The 17,752-nt window shown below is 32.8% G+C and overlaps 1 protein-coding gene across 1 annotated transcript; it reads right to left on the bottom strand.

Annotated features, from left to right (window-relative positions):
• Window positions 1–9,560: 9,560 nt before the first annotated feature.
• LOC145038879 (boron transporter 4-like) lies at window positions 9,561–17,522 on the bottom strand. The gene is made up of 14 exons (XM_078987098.1): window positions 17,392–17,522; window positions 16,990–17,095; window positions 12,716–12,798; window positions 12,440–12,632; window positions 12,230–12,368; window positions 11,997–12,162; window positions 11,740–11,906; window positions 11,468–11,641; window positions 11,291–11,386; window positions 11,083–11,199; window positions 10,660–10,982; window positions 10,274–10,553; window positions 10,061–10,198; window positions 9,561–9,883 (listed from the first exon to the last, which is right to left on the bottom strand). The coding sequence occupies exons 2-14, from the start codon at window positions 17,091–17,093 to the stop codon at window positions 9,848–9,850; spliced, it is 2,016 nt and encodes a 671-aa protein (XP_078843224.1). The 5' UTR covers window positions 17,094–17,095; window positions 17,392–17,522; the 3' UTR covers window positions 9,561–9,847.
• Between the last annotated feature and the right edge of the window lie 230 nt (window positions 17,523–17,752).

The raw sequence follows: 17,752 nt of genomic DNA, 5'->3' as shown, positions 1-17,752 counted from the left end.
CATATTATGTATATGTATAAAACTTGTATAACTTTACTTTCAAACAAATGTAAATGATTCTATGTAACGTAATGTTTTGTGTTTACTATGTTTTCTATGCACATTGGTTGTGATACTACGAATGACGTCATCTCCGCCCCGGAACGTTTCCGCCTTCAGTTTCCGGGTGTGACAGGGTTACTTCAATAGCATGTTTTGGAACTTGAATTATTGGGATAAAGCAAGTACATTAGCTGGTGAAGTTGAAAATCCAAGTAGGACGTTTCCGAAAGCTTGATCTCAGGGCCCCAGGGACCGAAGGATGAGATTGTCTCTTGATGTAGCAAAGAGGTTCTTCAGGTTGCAAGATATGCTTGGGTTCGATAAGGCCAGCAATACTGTCGACTGACTGCTCATGAAATCAAAACCCGCTATTCAAGCTCTACTTCCCCAGTAGTTAGACCGTACTTGCAGTCTCATTGGTCTGTCAAACAGCGGTTCTTCTGCATCAGAATGTGAAGTTATGTCTGGAATTGATGATTAATCTATGGAGAAAATTAGGGAATATCGTGATTATAGTCGGTAACGCAAAATCTACTCCCTCTAGCAGTAACAAAGAGAAGAAAAAGCTTGATAGAGGAGTTAGGAAAATTGTGTATATTCATCACTCTATTGCTAAAGAAACCAGGGAGCAAGCAAGAGTAAGGGCAAGGAAGAGGACAACTGAAAAGAGATATAATAAGATTGGTGGGGTTGATGTTGGTGGTTCTGGCTCTGATCAGTATTCTAAATTTAGACCACATTTCGATCAGGTGATGAATCAAAATGTAAATCGATTAGGGTCTTTGATTCCCTTTGGCCGGAGAGAGGGGGGGGGAGAGAGAAAGAGAGAGAGAGAGAGAGAGAGAGAGAGAGAGAGACCTTTTATATATTAAATGAGAGAGAGAGAGAGAGACTTTTTCTATATTAAATAATAATTTTTTTCTTTTTTTTTAAATAAGGGCAAAACTTCAAAAATGGTCCCTGTAATAGTGAAAAGACGGAAATGCCCTTCACTTAACGGTCAAAAGCTAATGGAGTTAGCGAAAATGATCATTTGTTATAAGTTTTGAAACCACAAGGACCATCTATAAGGTTTTCTGAACTTAAAGACTAAACTTGATATTTTCGAAAACTACAGGGACCATTTTTGAAGTTTTGTCAAAAATCTATGTCAATAATTCTTAAAAATGTTTGGCTTAAAACCCGTTCAATTCTCCATATTGAATCTATTTTAACTAAAAAACCAAAAACAATTTTAAAAAGTCAAGTTTGTATATATGTTTTAGAGTTTTTTTTAAAGCTTATGAAAAAATTTATTTTGAAAAGTGTTTTTACGTTTGTTAAATACTCTTTTTGATTTATTGATTTTTCGAAAACTCAATAAATGAATAAGTTATTTTCTATTGCATTATGATGTTTTATGTTAAATATTTGTTTGTTTGAAAACAAAGAATTTAATCAAGTTTTTCAGATTATAAGATCCAAAAATAAAATATTATTTTGTTATAAATATTTATTATTGAAGACCAAAACAAAAATATTTGGATAAGCCTAAGAGTAAGGTTAAACAACAAAATCACTAATCTATGACATTATCAATGACGTTCATAATTTTGTTTGTTTTTCTTTATTGGTTATTTAATATCCTCTGATTTTTATTGAAATGACACTTAATTCCATACCGAAAAAACATCATAAATGGTCCCTGTGTTTTCCCAGATTCAGAAGTTTAGTCCCCATAGTTTAAAAATCTCATAGTTGGTTCCTATGCTTTCAAAACTTTTGACAGGTGGTCCTTATCCCTCACACCGTTAGAATCCCACCGTTAACCCTTATTTCATTAAAATAATATAAGGGTAAATCGGTCTTTTCACCTGTGCCCTCTTCTTTATTGAGGGAAATGATTATGCCACTGTCTTCTTCACGTCAACTCCCAAACACTCTTCATCTCCCAAGAGCACAGTGACTTCGTCTTCAACAGATCACTCTTATCCTCGAATCGAAATTGGGGTTTAGGGTTTACACAGCACCAAAGGACAATGGTTCTGTCAATATGGTGTTTGCGTGAAAAAAAATGCGTGCTTGAAGGACTTGCAATCGAGATACGGTAAGATTTTTCATAAAAAAAAAATTGAAGTTTTTGTTTTCCTTGAATGTATTTGTGAAGATAAATCATCTTCTTTATCCTTTCTATTTTTATGTTTGTAGAGGGATATGATAACTATTTCACGTTGAAGATACACTATAGTGGTGTCTTCACCAAGTCACCTGGAAGGAAATACGTCGATGGTAGTGTATCATACGTAGATGATGTTGACACTGATTTATTTTCAGTCCATGAACTCGATGACATGGTTCGAGAATTAGGGTACAAAGGTGAACAAACTCTTTACTACCATTTCTGTAACCCTGAATTTCCCTTAGACTATGGGTTATCGCCTTTAGGGAATGACCAAGATGTTCTTAAATTGGTTTCGTATGTCCCTAAGCACAGACTTGTAAAGGTCTATATTGAAATTGGTCAGACTAGGGTAGCTAGTTATTTTAAGTCTCCTTCCAAAGTTGTTATCGAGGAACTCGAACCTGAGAGTGTGTCACCGGAACTTAATAGAAAAAAACCTTGTAGAAGAGAAGTAGGATCGTGTAGTAAAAAGCTTGAGTTAGACCCCCCTGCCAACCATGTTGTTGACCAGTCACAGGTAATAGATATGGATGAAAGTCAGGATCATTCAAAGACTATTGTTCCATATGTTATGTCTAAAGTTAGCCAACGAAGTAATGTCATTGATGTGAATGAAGGATTGATCATGGGCCACATAGAAGAAGTGTGTAAGAGCAATTTAGGCAATCTTGCAGAGGAACCAATTTCTGAAGATATTGATGGACAACAAAGTGTAAGACTCGATGAATTTGAAGCATTTACAGATGATTATTCAACTTATGCTGAATTTGATGCTGAGTACAGTGTACCGAATGGTGAAGACAATCAAATAGAAATGGAAATTCTAGAGGGCATGGTAAGTGATGATAGTGGAGATGCTTTCTATAGTGAGAATGAAGATGGTTTTGATTATAGTGCAGATGATTCTGATGATAATGACTACATTGTACATGAGTCTAACATGCAATTTGATGTGGATGTAGACATGAGTGAATTCCAAAGTCACGTGGATGTAGATGAACATGGAATTTTAAACAAGCAAACTGAAAGTATAGGTAATGACATAGTTGATGAAGAGTTGGAAGTTATTCAAAGTGATGATTATCAGTATGCAGGATTTAATGAAGATGAAAGGACAAAAATGCTTAAGGAGTTGAGTAGGTCAACTCCATGCTCACATGGGGAGATCCATTTAAAACCATATAGGGTGGGGCAGTGTTTCAAAACAAAGAAGGAAGTTGTGGACTACATGCATGCACATGCTGTAAATACAAGGAGGTCCCTATACTTAGCAAAAAATGATAAAATCAGGGTCAAATGTGGAGGTGTTGTGGGCCAATCTACTGAAACAGTTCAATGTGGTGGGCCATCAACAAGAAGTAAGGTAAAGTGCAAGGGACAATCTACTGAAATAGTTCAATGTGGTGGGCCATCAACTAGAAGTAAGGTAAAGTGCAAGGGCAAAAATGTGATTAGTAAAAAAGGAAAATGTCCTTGGGCAGTCCAAATCTCGAGGCCAGATGAGAATACAGATTGGTTGGTGAAAACAGTACATGAAGTCCATAAATGTCTGCAGACATGATCAGTTAAAGCTTGTACTTCCAAATATTTAGCAAACTTAATTGTTCCACAAATTCAAAGTAACCCTAAAATTCCAATCAAAGCTTTACACGAGGAGTTGTGTAAGAAGTTGGAGCTTGGTATGTCAGTTCAAAAGGTTGGTAGGGCAAAGCAAATGGCTGAACGTGTGATTAGTGGGGACTACCAACTTCAATATGGGTATCTGAGGGATTATGCTTTGGAACTGCTAAACACAAATCCTGGTTCAACTGTTAGGATAGATGTGTATCCTGAACCATCATTGTCGACTAATACAAGAACTTTTAGAAGAATATATGTATGTCTAGGTGCATTGAAGTTGGGATTCAAAGCTGGGTTAAGGGATTTCCTGGGAGTTGATGGTACATTCTTGAAAGGCCCATATCCTAGGCAGGTACTAACTGCTGTGGGTCTAGACTCAAATAATGGAATATACCCTGTAGCATATGCAGTGGTAGAGGCTGAGACAACTAGTTCTTGGACCTGGTTCATGGAACTGTTAGGAGAAGACTTAGAATTAGGAGCAAATTCAAATTTTACCTTCATTTCTGATAGACAAAAGGTATGTTATACCTAATTATTTCTCATGATAGTGTAGCTTATTTTCTAATTTTATAAATGAAACTGACTGAATTTGCATTTGTTAAGGGGATAATACCAGCAGTTGCAAAGGTATTTCCCAATGCAGAACATAGGTTTTGTTTGAGGCATATTCAGGAGAATTTGAAGAAACAATGGAAAGGAAAAGAGTTGAGTGACTTGGTTTGGGAATGTGGTAGAGCAACAACAGTAAATCACTTTATATATGCAATGGATCAGTTGAAGAAAATGAATGATGAAGCTCATGCTTGGTTGTGTACGATTCCTGCAGAGACATGGTCTAAATCTCACTTCAGTGGTATGTCATTTAGAAGTTGTTGAGTTTTATGTTTTAATATAAAATTTGTAATTTCTCTTTTTGAATATGGTTTTCATAGGTAGGGCACACACTGATTGTTTGTTGAATAATCTTTGTGAGGTATTCAATGCTAAGATAGAGGAAGGTAGGGATAAACCAATCATCACCTGCTTAGAGTATATTAGAGAGTATCTCATGAAGAGATTGTGTGTTGTGCAAAAGGAAATAGATAAGTGTCAAGGGGAACTAAGTACTACTGCAACTATAATTTTAGAGGAGATTAAGACTCAAGCAGCAAAGTATGTAGCTAAGTATAATGGGGCAGGAAAGTACCAAGTTGCAATCACATGGCAGGATCAGTATGTGGTGAACCTAAATGAAAGAAGTTGCACTTGTAGGTTCTGGGAGATTACAGGTTTTCCATGTAGGCATGCTATTTCTGCTATATGGAACAAAATTGAAAATGGAGAAGATGCCCCTGATGTTGAGGATTGGGTCCATCCTTGCTATAAGTTATCAACATGGAGAGCCATGTATATGAACAAAATTGATCCAATAAATGGTCGTTTAATGTGGCCAAAAAGTGATTGTCCATTCACTTTAACTCCACCAAAACATCACACACAGGTTGTTATGTCAACTAGTCTAGATATGTACTTTTAATGCCAGCATGTATGTTAATGTTTTAAATATAATAAATGCATATGTGTAGGTTGGGAGGCCAAAAAAGAAGAGAAGGAGAGGTGTTGATGAGCCCAATAGCCAAACCACTAAATTGAGCAGGAAATTTATTGCAGTCACTTGTTCAAAGTGTCATAACAAGGGGCACAATTCAAGAACATGTAAAGGGCAGGGAGGCATTAGTGAAGTTGGATCAAAGGGGAAGACACAGGGAAAAGGGAAGACACAGGCAAAGGGTAAGACACAAGGAAAGGGAAAGGGTAATTTAGGAAATATGTTAAGTAGTTAGTTGGATGTTTGGGTAGTTAGGTCTTTTGAAACATAAATTATGGTTTGGTTGTTTAAATTATGGTAATTAGGTCTTTTGTAATGTTTGTATGGGTTAAGACATTCCATCAGTAAGTATGTTGAAAGTAAGTCTCGTGTTTGTATGGGTTAAACACAGACTTGTAATGATTTTATCAACATTTTGTAATGATTTTATCAACATTTTGCTTATGAATTACCCTCTCCAAACCTTTCTCAAGAAGATGCATGTATAACAATGTAGATTTGAAATACCCTTCCTAACCATTTGCAAGATGCAGTTATAACAATGCATCATACGAAAATGAACATCAAAACCACAGATTTATAACAAAATACATAATCATCATTTCCGTTAACTTAATGTGTTACACTTCATACAACAGAATGAAACCAAAAATACCCATTCCATCAATATCCAAAACCCCCTGAACTAGTTAGATGCGTACAAAGAAACCAAAAACCCCCATCCTATTACCATCCAAATCCTTACTAGTTAAAATAAAACAAAAAAAAAAATCATCCATGAACAGAACAACATAAGCCGGTAGTTCCACAGTTCTGCACTTGCAATTGCAACCCTCTCTTCCAATCGATTCATTGATCTTATTAAACCTGGAATCACCACCAATGCCCTTGCACACATCGGAGGGTCAACCCACCTTACGAACCCACATCTTGAACAATTCAAAAATTGCCTTCCTGGGTTATGATCCGTCCATGAGGTCAACTTCGTTGTTTCCATTCCACATCTACAAATCGCCATCTTCGACACTCGCAGAAATCGTTTTGGAATTCGATGCACAGTAGAGTGAGAGTAGAAGACGGTGGGTGCGAGAAGGGTTAGACCAATATAGACATGCATTTGGTTATAAAGAAGAGGGCACAGGTGAAAAGACCGATTTACCCTTATATTATTTTAATGAAATAAGGGTTAACGGTGGGATTCTAACGGTGTAAGGGATAAGGACCACCTGTCAAAAGTTTTGAAAGCATAGGGACCAACTATGAGATTTTTAAACTACGGGGACTAAACTTTAGAATCTGGGAAAACACAGGGACCATTTATGATGTTTTCTTCCATACCTTTATTTATTTTATTATTATTATTTTTTTGTGTGTGTATGTAAATGAAGACTAAAATATGATCACTACTCAAAAGGCCGTTGCATGAACTCTCTCGGCACTCTTTTTTCTTTATTACTCGTTTAAAAAAAAAAATCAAAATTAACAATTAAATATTATTTGTAGAAAATATATATGAACGAACTCCATTATTCAATCATTTAATTCATATTTAACATGAAAATAAAGGTATCGTTCAAATAACGTGTTACATTACACCATGTAATCACTAATGTTTAATGAAGATGTTAAAAATAATATTATTGTTGCTTGCCAGAAAAGTCTAGCAATTTTATTTGAAATAATTAACATGTTCGTTCGCCTAAATTAGTTTCCTTTAGCTTATTATGCAAGATTTTTTCCCCCTTTATACTCAAAGTAGCAAAGTACCTTGTATTTCCTTTTATAAAAATAAAAAAGGCATATGCTACACATGTTATTGCATCTACCAAATCTAATCGTTGGTGTTGGACGAACGATAGTTCATCTTGAAGAGCCAAAGTTCGCGGCTACATTGTTGGTTTACTATTACTTTTTTAATCCTTGATGTTTTTGTACGGTAATGTTTGGCTTTGATCTTGTAAGTTATAATTCTTTGCCCTATTTATATTATGTCAGCTACATGTTGGTTGTTCTTATCTTTTTATATATTCGCTTTCAAATCTGCCAAATCTAACCAAACCAATATTATAATTTCGTGGCTACACCAAATTTGTCTTGCAAACAAAGAATACATAAAAATGTTAAGAAAATGATTTATCCTGTATGTATTTGAGCGTATGTTAGTGAGTATCAGGAATTCAAATATAAAAATTTAAGTAAAATAAAGTTTTCTTAAGATCATATTATATTTGTAATTGAAACTTGGCTTTCTTACAACAATATTTACCTTATTTATTTATTTATTTTTATGCTTAACATGATTGCAATACTCAAAATTATCATAAACATATCATGTGGGGTTTAATTATTTTTAGTAAAAGACTATATAACATCCTACGCCGATTTTATTATTATTATTATTATTATTATTATTATTATTATTATTATTATTATTATTATTAATTGTAGGTGGTAGAGGTTAGTATTTGCTTATTTATTTATAAAACACCTATTTTAAATACATGGTAAACAAAGTATTTGTTTTGTACACAAAATACCACCAAAATAAATATATTTTATGAACAAAAACTTTCCAATTGCTTACTCATCGACGTGTGAGCAGGCGTGGAGAAGAAAAGGTCAAAAGACTTGAGCATAACGGGAGTAATGATACTTCTCTTTAAAACAATGATGTTTTATTAAAAACTAGGTTAATACCCGTGGATACACGATTAAAAAAACGTTGTTGATAATTTCAAATCATCATGATCAACGATTTGCAAAAATAAGAATATGTAACTACTAACAACATCAAATGAAAAAAATATACATCAAAAGTGATGTTCATTAAGCTTGAAATAACCATAACATTAATCAGTTAAATCTTCATATTACATATAAAACACATACTCAATACACACATCAATACATATAATATAAGGAATTGAATCATATATTATTTTCCAGAATAGAGAAAACATCATAATAGGTAAAAAAAACATTCACTGAATGTCTACAAACCTTGCAGATGATTGCCTAGAGTAAAGCTTTCACTGAATCGATAGGTAAAAAGCTAGAACTAAATCGTATAAATAGATAGATTGATCGTTAATTACTAACCTTATGTACTTATTCTACCCTTTTATCAATCTTTGTTATGCAAACATAATAAAATCAAGAATGATGGAGGTATATATGGACCATCAAATTTAAATTTGAAATTGATCACGAATTTCTGATTTCTTGCTAATGGAATCAAATTCAAACTATGTTGTTGATTTTTCAGAATAGATACAATCGATAATTGAGGAATTTATTCCTGATTTCCTGCGTATCATCATATTTGATATATTTGATTTTGAGAATGAGTTACCGAAAGATCTCTCATGTTCCTTCGGATGCGTATTAATCTTGACTTCAATGCTTCAAATCATTCAAAGTAAAACAAAAGAAACATTAAGAAATGCTTAAAATTATCATAATGAAGTAGTAACCTTGAGAAATCGATAGAGCCCAACAATGAAATACACTTCAAATACAAGCTTTGATGCAAATTATAAGCTTCGATGGAGATCGATTAAAGACCAGCTTTATAGGATTCGATTTGGGAGATAATCTTGTTGGTAATTTCTTTTGCGATTTGGAGAAAATCGTTGCTGATTTTGTGCGATAGTTGTCGTCATCAAGTTGCGACAGTGGAATCCCATTCAACATGGATTGTGGGTTGGTTTTGCGAGAGAGGGGGCGTGAGCGAGAGGAAGCATTTTTGTTTTGCTAATTCCTAGGGTTTGATAAGAGGATGCAACTTTATTTATGGAAGATGTTTGTTACTTGATCTCAAAATTGAAATTAGCAATCAACTCCTCAATTCATGCTATCTTATCCGATTAGGGGAAGAAAGAGAAGACGACATCAAAGTGAAATGAGCAGAAAAAAGAAACCTAAATGTCATAAGGATATTTTCGACCTCAAGGGCAAAGCCGGAAATTCACATTGGTTTTTTAAGCGGGAAAATTAGATGGGAGGGTGCTTAGTGAGTGCCACGTGGCACTTTAGTACTTATTTATTACATGAGGGGATTTAATTGGTTCATTTCCTTCTAAAGTGATTCAAATTTCAAAATATTTCACTTTTGCACATTGTTATGAATTTAATCATTTCAAGAAATTTTCAAGCTTAAAAGCTCGATGGGCTTTTTTCTTTAAAAACCATAAAGATGGGTTCAACGTTCCACTAGGTTGGGCCCCATAAAATAACTGTTTTGTACGTTCACAATTTCACATAATCACATTCACAATGAACTTGAAGTAAACGAAAGCAGTAAACTAACACAAATACACAATTACACAAAGCCTTATTGAGTTCTTATGCATAAACGAAATGCATACTAATTATTCATTACCTTTACACAGCCATCATAGTGCTATCCATCAATGATCATTGATTTCTGTGTTTCACTCTGGCTGGATATAGTCCCCGTGATAAATTTGCTGCACAAACACAAAAATGCACCACTAGTTTAAGATCTACGAGTCATTAATCACTACATAAGAAAAGATGATAATAAAACATAATAAATCTGTTCATCTATCTTATATTAAATATGTTAAAATAATATGAATTCTAACATAAGGAGGTTTTATCATTCAAACAAAATTTATGGTTACCTGTGTGCGTCTTTCTTCTCTGAAACTAAGATTCCGAACCTTGAGCTCCCCTCTATTTGTAGTCATTTGATCAAGTATTTCAGCATCACATATGGCCACGTCACCTTCAATGCTCCCACCATGATCACTAACCGATTCCTACATGTATTTTGTTCATGGATTAGAAAATAACAACTTCAGTTATAATTATGTCATGGGTTGAGAAAAAGTTACCCCGAGATTGAAACTAGGAGCTCTTGGTGGACTACCCAGGATTTCCTCATATTCGGCTGCATCAAGTTCCCTCAAATAATGAAGTTGGAATAGTTTTGGTAGAATGTGTTGGCGTATGCTGATGAGAAGGAAGAAAGGAACTGGGAAGAGAATTCCAGCTATAGGAATCCATGTCACACCGTAGCACACAAGGAAATACACAATTTGGAAGACTGTGAATACTACTATGCTTCTAAATGGGACTGACTCGATAAAAGAAGCATGAACCTTTTCCAGAACCCTGCCACCACATAGATAGCAATGTTGTTTTTATTTTTTTATTTTTTTATATATAAATTAGTAATCAAAACATATATTTCTTGAAAGTGAGAGAACAGAGAACTCACTTGTATCTTCTGCCAGAAGGGATAAAGAGAAGCAAGATCCTTTCCCAAAATTGGTTTCCAGGAAGACTATCAATGGCCATGTAAGCAAAATAGCCCCAAAGAACTGAAGTTGGTATTAACTTTATAAGTGGCATCGCACAAATAGATCCTGCTAAAAGAAGCGACTGCAGTAGATTGCTGACTCTTTGTTCATTAACTCTCACAGGTAAGTGTGCATCGATGTGCTCCTCAGGATCAAACTTCCCCTTTGTGAACTCTTCTCCATCTTCTACTTTCATCACTGCTTCTTGCAAGTCTTTTAGTTCTTTAACTATCGTAGTTGTCTGTAATGTAAGAAAAAACAAGTTAGAAAAGCATACTTTGAAAATTGTGAAAATGTGTTGCTATTTCTTGTGTTCAACACTTGAGATATTGAAGATTTACAATTGGAGAGCTATCGATTTCTATGAAAACGGTTTGCATCTTGTTGTAGATCTCTGAATTGGTAGCTTTCTGCTTTATGCTTTCCTTGGCACTCGCTACCAACTTCTTTCTAATAAACTGATAGAACAAAACAATTACATTATTAGAAGAACTAAATCAAATTAATGATACATATCTAATTCTATTATTTATTTTATTGTGGAGTTGCCTGTTTTTTGAGAACTGCTAGGCTTTTAGTGTGCATGGGTGATTGAGGCAATACACCATTTGAAGGAGGCAGTCCTAACAATCCGCATAGCAATGTCTGATACAACATTTGATAATGATTAATGAATATTAACTTCGGATAATAAATTAATTGTATAACCAAAACAATCATGGGTACCATGAACCCAAGCAAAAGAATGTCATGATGATAGGCTGAAGGATTCTTGAGGTTGAATTCTTTTTGTTGAGCTAACTGTGAAGCAACACTATGATCAAAGAAATAAAGCCCTGCTATCATAAGAGCTGGTATGAAGGCTGCCAAGATGTATACAAGAGGAACTTCACCCATATCCTGTACTTAAATTCAAGGGAAGAATTAAGATCTAATTATGAAGGTTTTTTTTTTTTTTTTTTTTTTTTTTTTAATATAAAATGTCTACAAATATTTACCTTGATAACAGTCCAATGATATGTCGATTCAGATTCCCATAAGAGTGGACTAAAGAGTCTTCTTGGAACTCCAGAAGGGAGTTTGCCAGGTACACCGAAAGAGACAGCTGTCCACACTATAATCATCAACGGGACTCCATAGTCTGCTATGAAGCTTCTGAGTCGCCCTAAATTCAGATAGCATGTTAGGATAATAAGAATCCACAACAAAACAAATTTGAAAAAGAAAAGGTTTAAAATCTGCTCCATTAATTCACCTGTCCCAAACCACCATGATCTTGCTTTCCTGCTTTTTAATGCCGTGTATAAAAGCCCAAATGAGAATACAATTGCCAACATACCATTGGTGTAAAGCCATTGAAATTGATACTTCACTTTATTTGCGTCCTCATTTTTAGGCACCTTGAACTCACTCACGAGTCCCTAAACCAACAAAAGTTATAAAACATGAAACAACAGTAACAAATTATTAGCGACTTTAGTTAATTACCTTGATTGCCTCTTGAAGAAAAAGAACAGAAATTAACATCCCAAAAGTTTCTCCAGCGATCCTTGTAAACCTATTGATGATAACACATGCATTGAAAATTGCAAGAATGAACAACATCATAGCTGTCCAAGTGCATACCCTGCAAAAATTAAAAAAATTAAGTTAAAATCCAATGATCAAATACTAATACTAGCGTTGTTACAAAATTACCATCCAGCCCATGCCAAGAACAACTCTTGCCCCAAATTTTGTCTCCCTTTAGCAAAGTTATACAAGTAAGTGTACATTATAACAGTAGGTTCTGCAACTCCCAATATCAGAAGAGGTTGTCCACCAAGTATTGAATGTATGAGACCACAAATAGCAGTGGAAGTCAAAGTTTCAACTGTGCTCAACCTTCCATCTACAACAACAATTGAAAAATGTTAACTAACAAAATTATTACCATATCCTATCCTATCTTTAGTTTCCTCTTTTATAAAATACCTGTATCTCTATTAAGTTGCTCCCCAAATGCAATCACAGGTAGTGCAGAAGCAAAGAAGATGTATGTAGTTGGAGCCAAAATCCTACAGACAATCATAATTACCATTTTCAATCAATATTGTAGTTCTCAGAAAGTGGTGACAAAATAGTCGATGAAATGATATACACATACAACTACATATGTACGTATATGATCTAAAGTTTTTAAAATCGCGATCCTCATCGTATTTGGATCGTTTTAGGTAAGATTGTAATATCGTTGTTATTTATTTATCTAAAAAAAATCTAAATTTTGTTTTGAGTTAAGTGAATCAAATGTGATCCCTACAATTTTTTTTGAATTGTTTAGGATCTTTCGTTGATTCGATCTAACAATCATAATCTTGCAAAAACAAAACAAGATCATGTTTATATATATATATATATATATATATATATATATATATATATATATATATATATATATATATATATATATATATGGGTAAAGTAAATATACCTAACAACCTTATATAAGCTTAGGTACCTAACCACATTATACTACATTGTTTTGCATTATATTTCCATTGCAATCGTCTAAGGTTCTTAAACTTCAACCCTTAGCTTGATTAACTTCCAAGATTTTCAGACGTTCACCATTATATTCCTCCTACACCATTTGATTTGTAATGGTAATATATGAAGCCCTTCAGGGGGTCTCCGATAAAAAGACGTCATTTGAAGGAAGATAATGGTGAAAGTCCAAAGATTTTGGAAACAATCAAGTTATGAGTTTGAATTTTAAGAACTTTGGGTGATTACAATGCAAATATGATACAAAATTACATAGTATAATGTGGTTAGGTACCTAAGATTATATAAGGTTGTTAGGTATATTCACTTTACCCTATATATATATATATATATATATATATATATATATATATATATATATATATATATATATATATATATATATATATATATATATCCCTTCTTAATAAAAGAATCCCTTAGTTACACGTGTCATGTCCTCCACCCAATTCTTCTCTAAGTTAAATTACTGTTTTGTCCTTCATCTTTATAATAATCTGCATCCATCTCACTAGAAGACTAGAACCCGATCAATTCTTTTCCTTCTTTCGTTATCCCAATAAATCAGGAAAGACGTTCATCTCTCCATAAAATCAAAATCAAAATTCAAATCCTCCCAAATTCAAGCAGTAATTTACGCACCGACATCGACGAGATGTATGAATTGATTTGCTTATCTTTTTAATTGTTCTATTTCTTTCTCAGTTTTACAATGGAAACCTGATGTCTTCATTTTGTCGATCAAACACTTATGCTTGTCTTTGTTTTTGTAGGTTGCAATGAAGACGTTGTATGCTCTCGGTCTTTCTCTCTCTGCTACAAAATCGTTAAACCAATTGACGATAAATCATTAAACCAGATGAAGATAGGGATACTGCTCTGCATCTCTCTTATACCCAAACTTCTAGAGTCCACATTTGTTATCGAATTTACAACTTTGATTTTGTTAAGTTGAAAAAACTGTTGATCTTGAGTTTAATGTTATTATCTACTCATATTCTATTACATTCTAATCAGATTAGGTTACATCTAAAACTCGTTTGAGTTGCCTACCAAATCTTCAATGAAATTCCTTTTAATTTTTGTGAAGCATGAAAGCCTAATCTTAATCAAGGTAGAGTCTGTCACAACCAGTTTTTGTTCCACAAGACCTGTCTTTACTTTTTCTTTTCATTCGTGTTCCCCTCACAGAGATCCGATGAATCATTTCAATGGATCACAAATATCTAAAGAGACTTCAATACCCTGGTTTTTGTAGTTTGTGTTGATTATCATATACATAACTTCATAAACTTCAAGTATAATGAAGTAGCAAGAGAGATAATAGTTTTAAAATGGAAATTTTATGTACTTTTTTTTGTCAAATATTACTTTATTAGTTCACTAATTATTCGATTTATTTCTTTTTCAACTTTTCAATGATCCTTTGATTGCAGGTGTCTTTTATACACAAAGTGAAAACTATAAGAATTGCTCATTTATTTCAACTTTGTGATGTTACTGCTAGGTAGAGGTGCATAATGCGTTCACAATAATGGATGCTGGAAAAGCCATTCCATATCCTTCACCTACATTATCCAATACATTTTCTTTTCAAGATCCAAGATTGTTGAGTGGCTAAGTGGGATGCATATGTTAAAAAGGATCTCTTATTTATTTATTTACTTATTTATTTTTAATGTATTTATAGGTTTATTTGTGGTTTATACGCAGGTTTAGGACTAAGCCTTTTTGAAACCAATAGATTTTGTAGACCAAATTTACTAAGAGGTTCGAATAAGCTTGTCTTCAAGTATAAATGTTGGTTATCTTCAATCTTTGGTAGACTATACGGTCATTTTCATTTCTAAAATGATGTATGTGTGAAGTAAGTATAAAAAAAGTGAGTTTCTTGTTTGCAGCCGTCTAAAGTTAAGGTAAATGACCATTTTACCCTTATTTTTTGAGGGAGTTTTATTTTCATTTTCTATAATAATATTTTAACTTTTGCAATATATTGGTAACTTATTATGGTTTCTAATGCCATTTTTAAAGAGTTAGACTCTTCGTATATTGGTTTCTAATGTAATTTTTGCAATATATTGGTTGCTTATAATATTATGGTTTCTGGTCTTGATGTCAAGATCAAGAAAAAGTGTTTATCAACTTGAAAGGTGATGTCGCATCCACTATGGTGACTATATGATTTGGAAAATGTATTATGTACATCTTTACTTGGTGACATCCCCCACATTACAAGGTGTTTAAAAAAGACAGAAGAATTATAAAAAAGAAGGCAAGATACCTAACAAGCTTGGAAGGACATTTACTAGGAGCATCAATACAATTCAGAGGGGTCATTTTTTTTTTTAAATTTAAATTAAAACTTCCATTTATATTAGTATTAAAACTTAGTATATTTGTATAACCATTTATTATTAGATGCATCTAGATCATAACACAAACATATTACTTTCACTTCACATTGCAATCTTTTTATTAATTAGATGTATTTGTGATGGAAAAAATAAAGATTATAATATGGAAGACTAGGGGTAAAAATAGAGGAAAAGGGCCGTATGGTCTTTTTCGGGATAAGTTATAAAGAATGGGGTTATTGTAGGTGGTTTGATGGGGGTCTATTCTCAAACACAAAGGCAACAAAAGGAGAATAGGGTTAAGTGATATGGTAGTATGATCTTTTGATTAGCAAAATAGATAGAAGTCAAAGTCAAAATGATGAATGGTTTTACCCAGTAAAAATAAAAATTAAAAATTGAAGTCTTTTGAAGCTGTCAAATTAACTTTTATGATAAAAACATATATAAACTAAATTTTATTATAATATTTATTTGAAAACGTCTTTTTTTAATGTATATTATTTAAAATAGGAATTAAATAGTAAATGATGATTAAGAAACTTTTGTATTTTTGGGAAACTAACTACTATACATGTTTTTAGAATAATGTAAAATCATTTTTGATGATTATGTAAATAATTAAATTCATTTATAAAAAAAGAAAAAAAGAAAAATATGCCGACCATATATTTCACATAAAAATGAAATTTCATAGCGGCTTCATTAAGAAATATATATTTTGATTTATTTCACCATTTAATAACCACAAATTAAACTTAAAGCCCAAAAACAATATGGAAAACTTCTAAATTGAAAGTTTAATGGCGAGTAAATCCTGTAAAAGAAAAATTCAATGCACCATATAGTCTATTTAAACCCGAGTTTATTCATGATCAATCTGATGCAAATTTTTACTCATCCAGTGGTTTGGTAATGTTATATTTCATTTATTTTTTCCAAGTTTCAAAGACCTTAAAATGGAAAAGACGGAAACCATTAAATACATTTAAAAGGAAACTATAATTTGAATCCATACCAATTGAGTAAAATTAAAAACAATTGTATCTCTAACAAATTTGTTAATAGCAATCCCATTAAATGAGGACATGCATCGCAAGATATTTCATAATTTTCACAAAGTCTCACAAATACTTTGTAGAAATGGAAGAACAATAGATCAAGATTTCATGACTTTTCATTGTTAGACAGAATTTAAATCTTATTAATTTAATAAAAAAAGTTTAATTTTTTATCCGTGGTTTTCACGGGTTGTAACCTAGTATATATATATATATATATATATATATATATATATATATATATATATATATATATATATATATATATATTGAAGAGGATTACCCAATTCCAGAGCGAATTCCAGCATTCCAATCCTGTTTATAGCACAATGCTCTTCCTCTAACATCACGTGCAATCCCTCTAAAAGGAGACTTCAAATGCTCCATTTCTGAAAGTGTATAGATGTCAGGTCAACGTTAAGAATCAGTTTTAACTTAAGAAAAAAAAAAAATCCAGATTCAATCTCATAATCTCATTCCAGCGACTGATTATCGACTGGTTATCCTTATATATAAACACATTTTTGAATGCAATCATATAGACTTACAAGATTTCAAACAACTAACTTGCAAAGAACACGAAATGGGACGAATGTACAATAGAGAATATTTGCAGTAAACTGAAGAAACACACTAATATATTGCACATAAACGGATAGAAAATAAGAGTTCATAAAAATAAAACCTGACGAAGAACGTTGAGAAGCTACTCAAAGCCTAAGTGTTGAGTATGATCGAATTCAGAAAGATGGAAGTCAACCGTATGAAGCAAAGAGGTTCTTAAATAACTGCCCATCGCTGACAGGCCTACGTCTTGATCTACCTAGTACTAACTATTTTGTATTTTACAATCGGACACACAAAACGAGGAATCTATAAATGTAGCTAAAAAATAAAGAGATTAAAAGCCGTAGTCAAATTGATACGATATCATAAACAAAATATAATATGTTATATAATAAAAAGTATTAATGTTGTTTTACCGAGACTTCGATCTCTTTTCCAAGAAATAAATTATAAATGTAATAATATAAAATTTATATCAT

This window comes from Lactuca saligna, chromosome 4 (genome assembly GCF_052625555.1).
Source record: "Lactuca saligna cultivar CGN05327 chromosome 4, ASM5262555v1, whole genome shotgun sequence".
NCBI classification, from domain to species: Eukaryota; Viridiplantae; Streptophyta; class Magnoliopsida; order Asterales; family Asteraceae; genus Lactuca; species Lactuca saligna.
This window is presented reverse-complemented; position numbering and strand designations above follow the sequence as displayed.

Bases quoted from the DNA above. Each gene is read 5' to 3' on its own strand.
- LOC145038879 (XM_078987098.1), bottom strand. From the start codon at position 17,093: ATGGAGCATTTGAAGTCTCCTTTTAGAGGGATTGCACGTGATGTTAGA. The intron at 10,554-10,659 runs GTGAGTTCTCTG...ATGTGGTGGCAG, and splicing joins CCTTCTGGCAGAAGATACAA to GGTTCTGGAAAAGGTTCATG. The intron at 9,884-10,060 runs GTAACCATAAAT...GTGTTTGTGCAG, and splicing joins GAGAAGAAAGACGCACACAG to CAAATTTATCACGGGGACTA.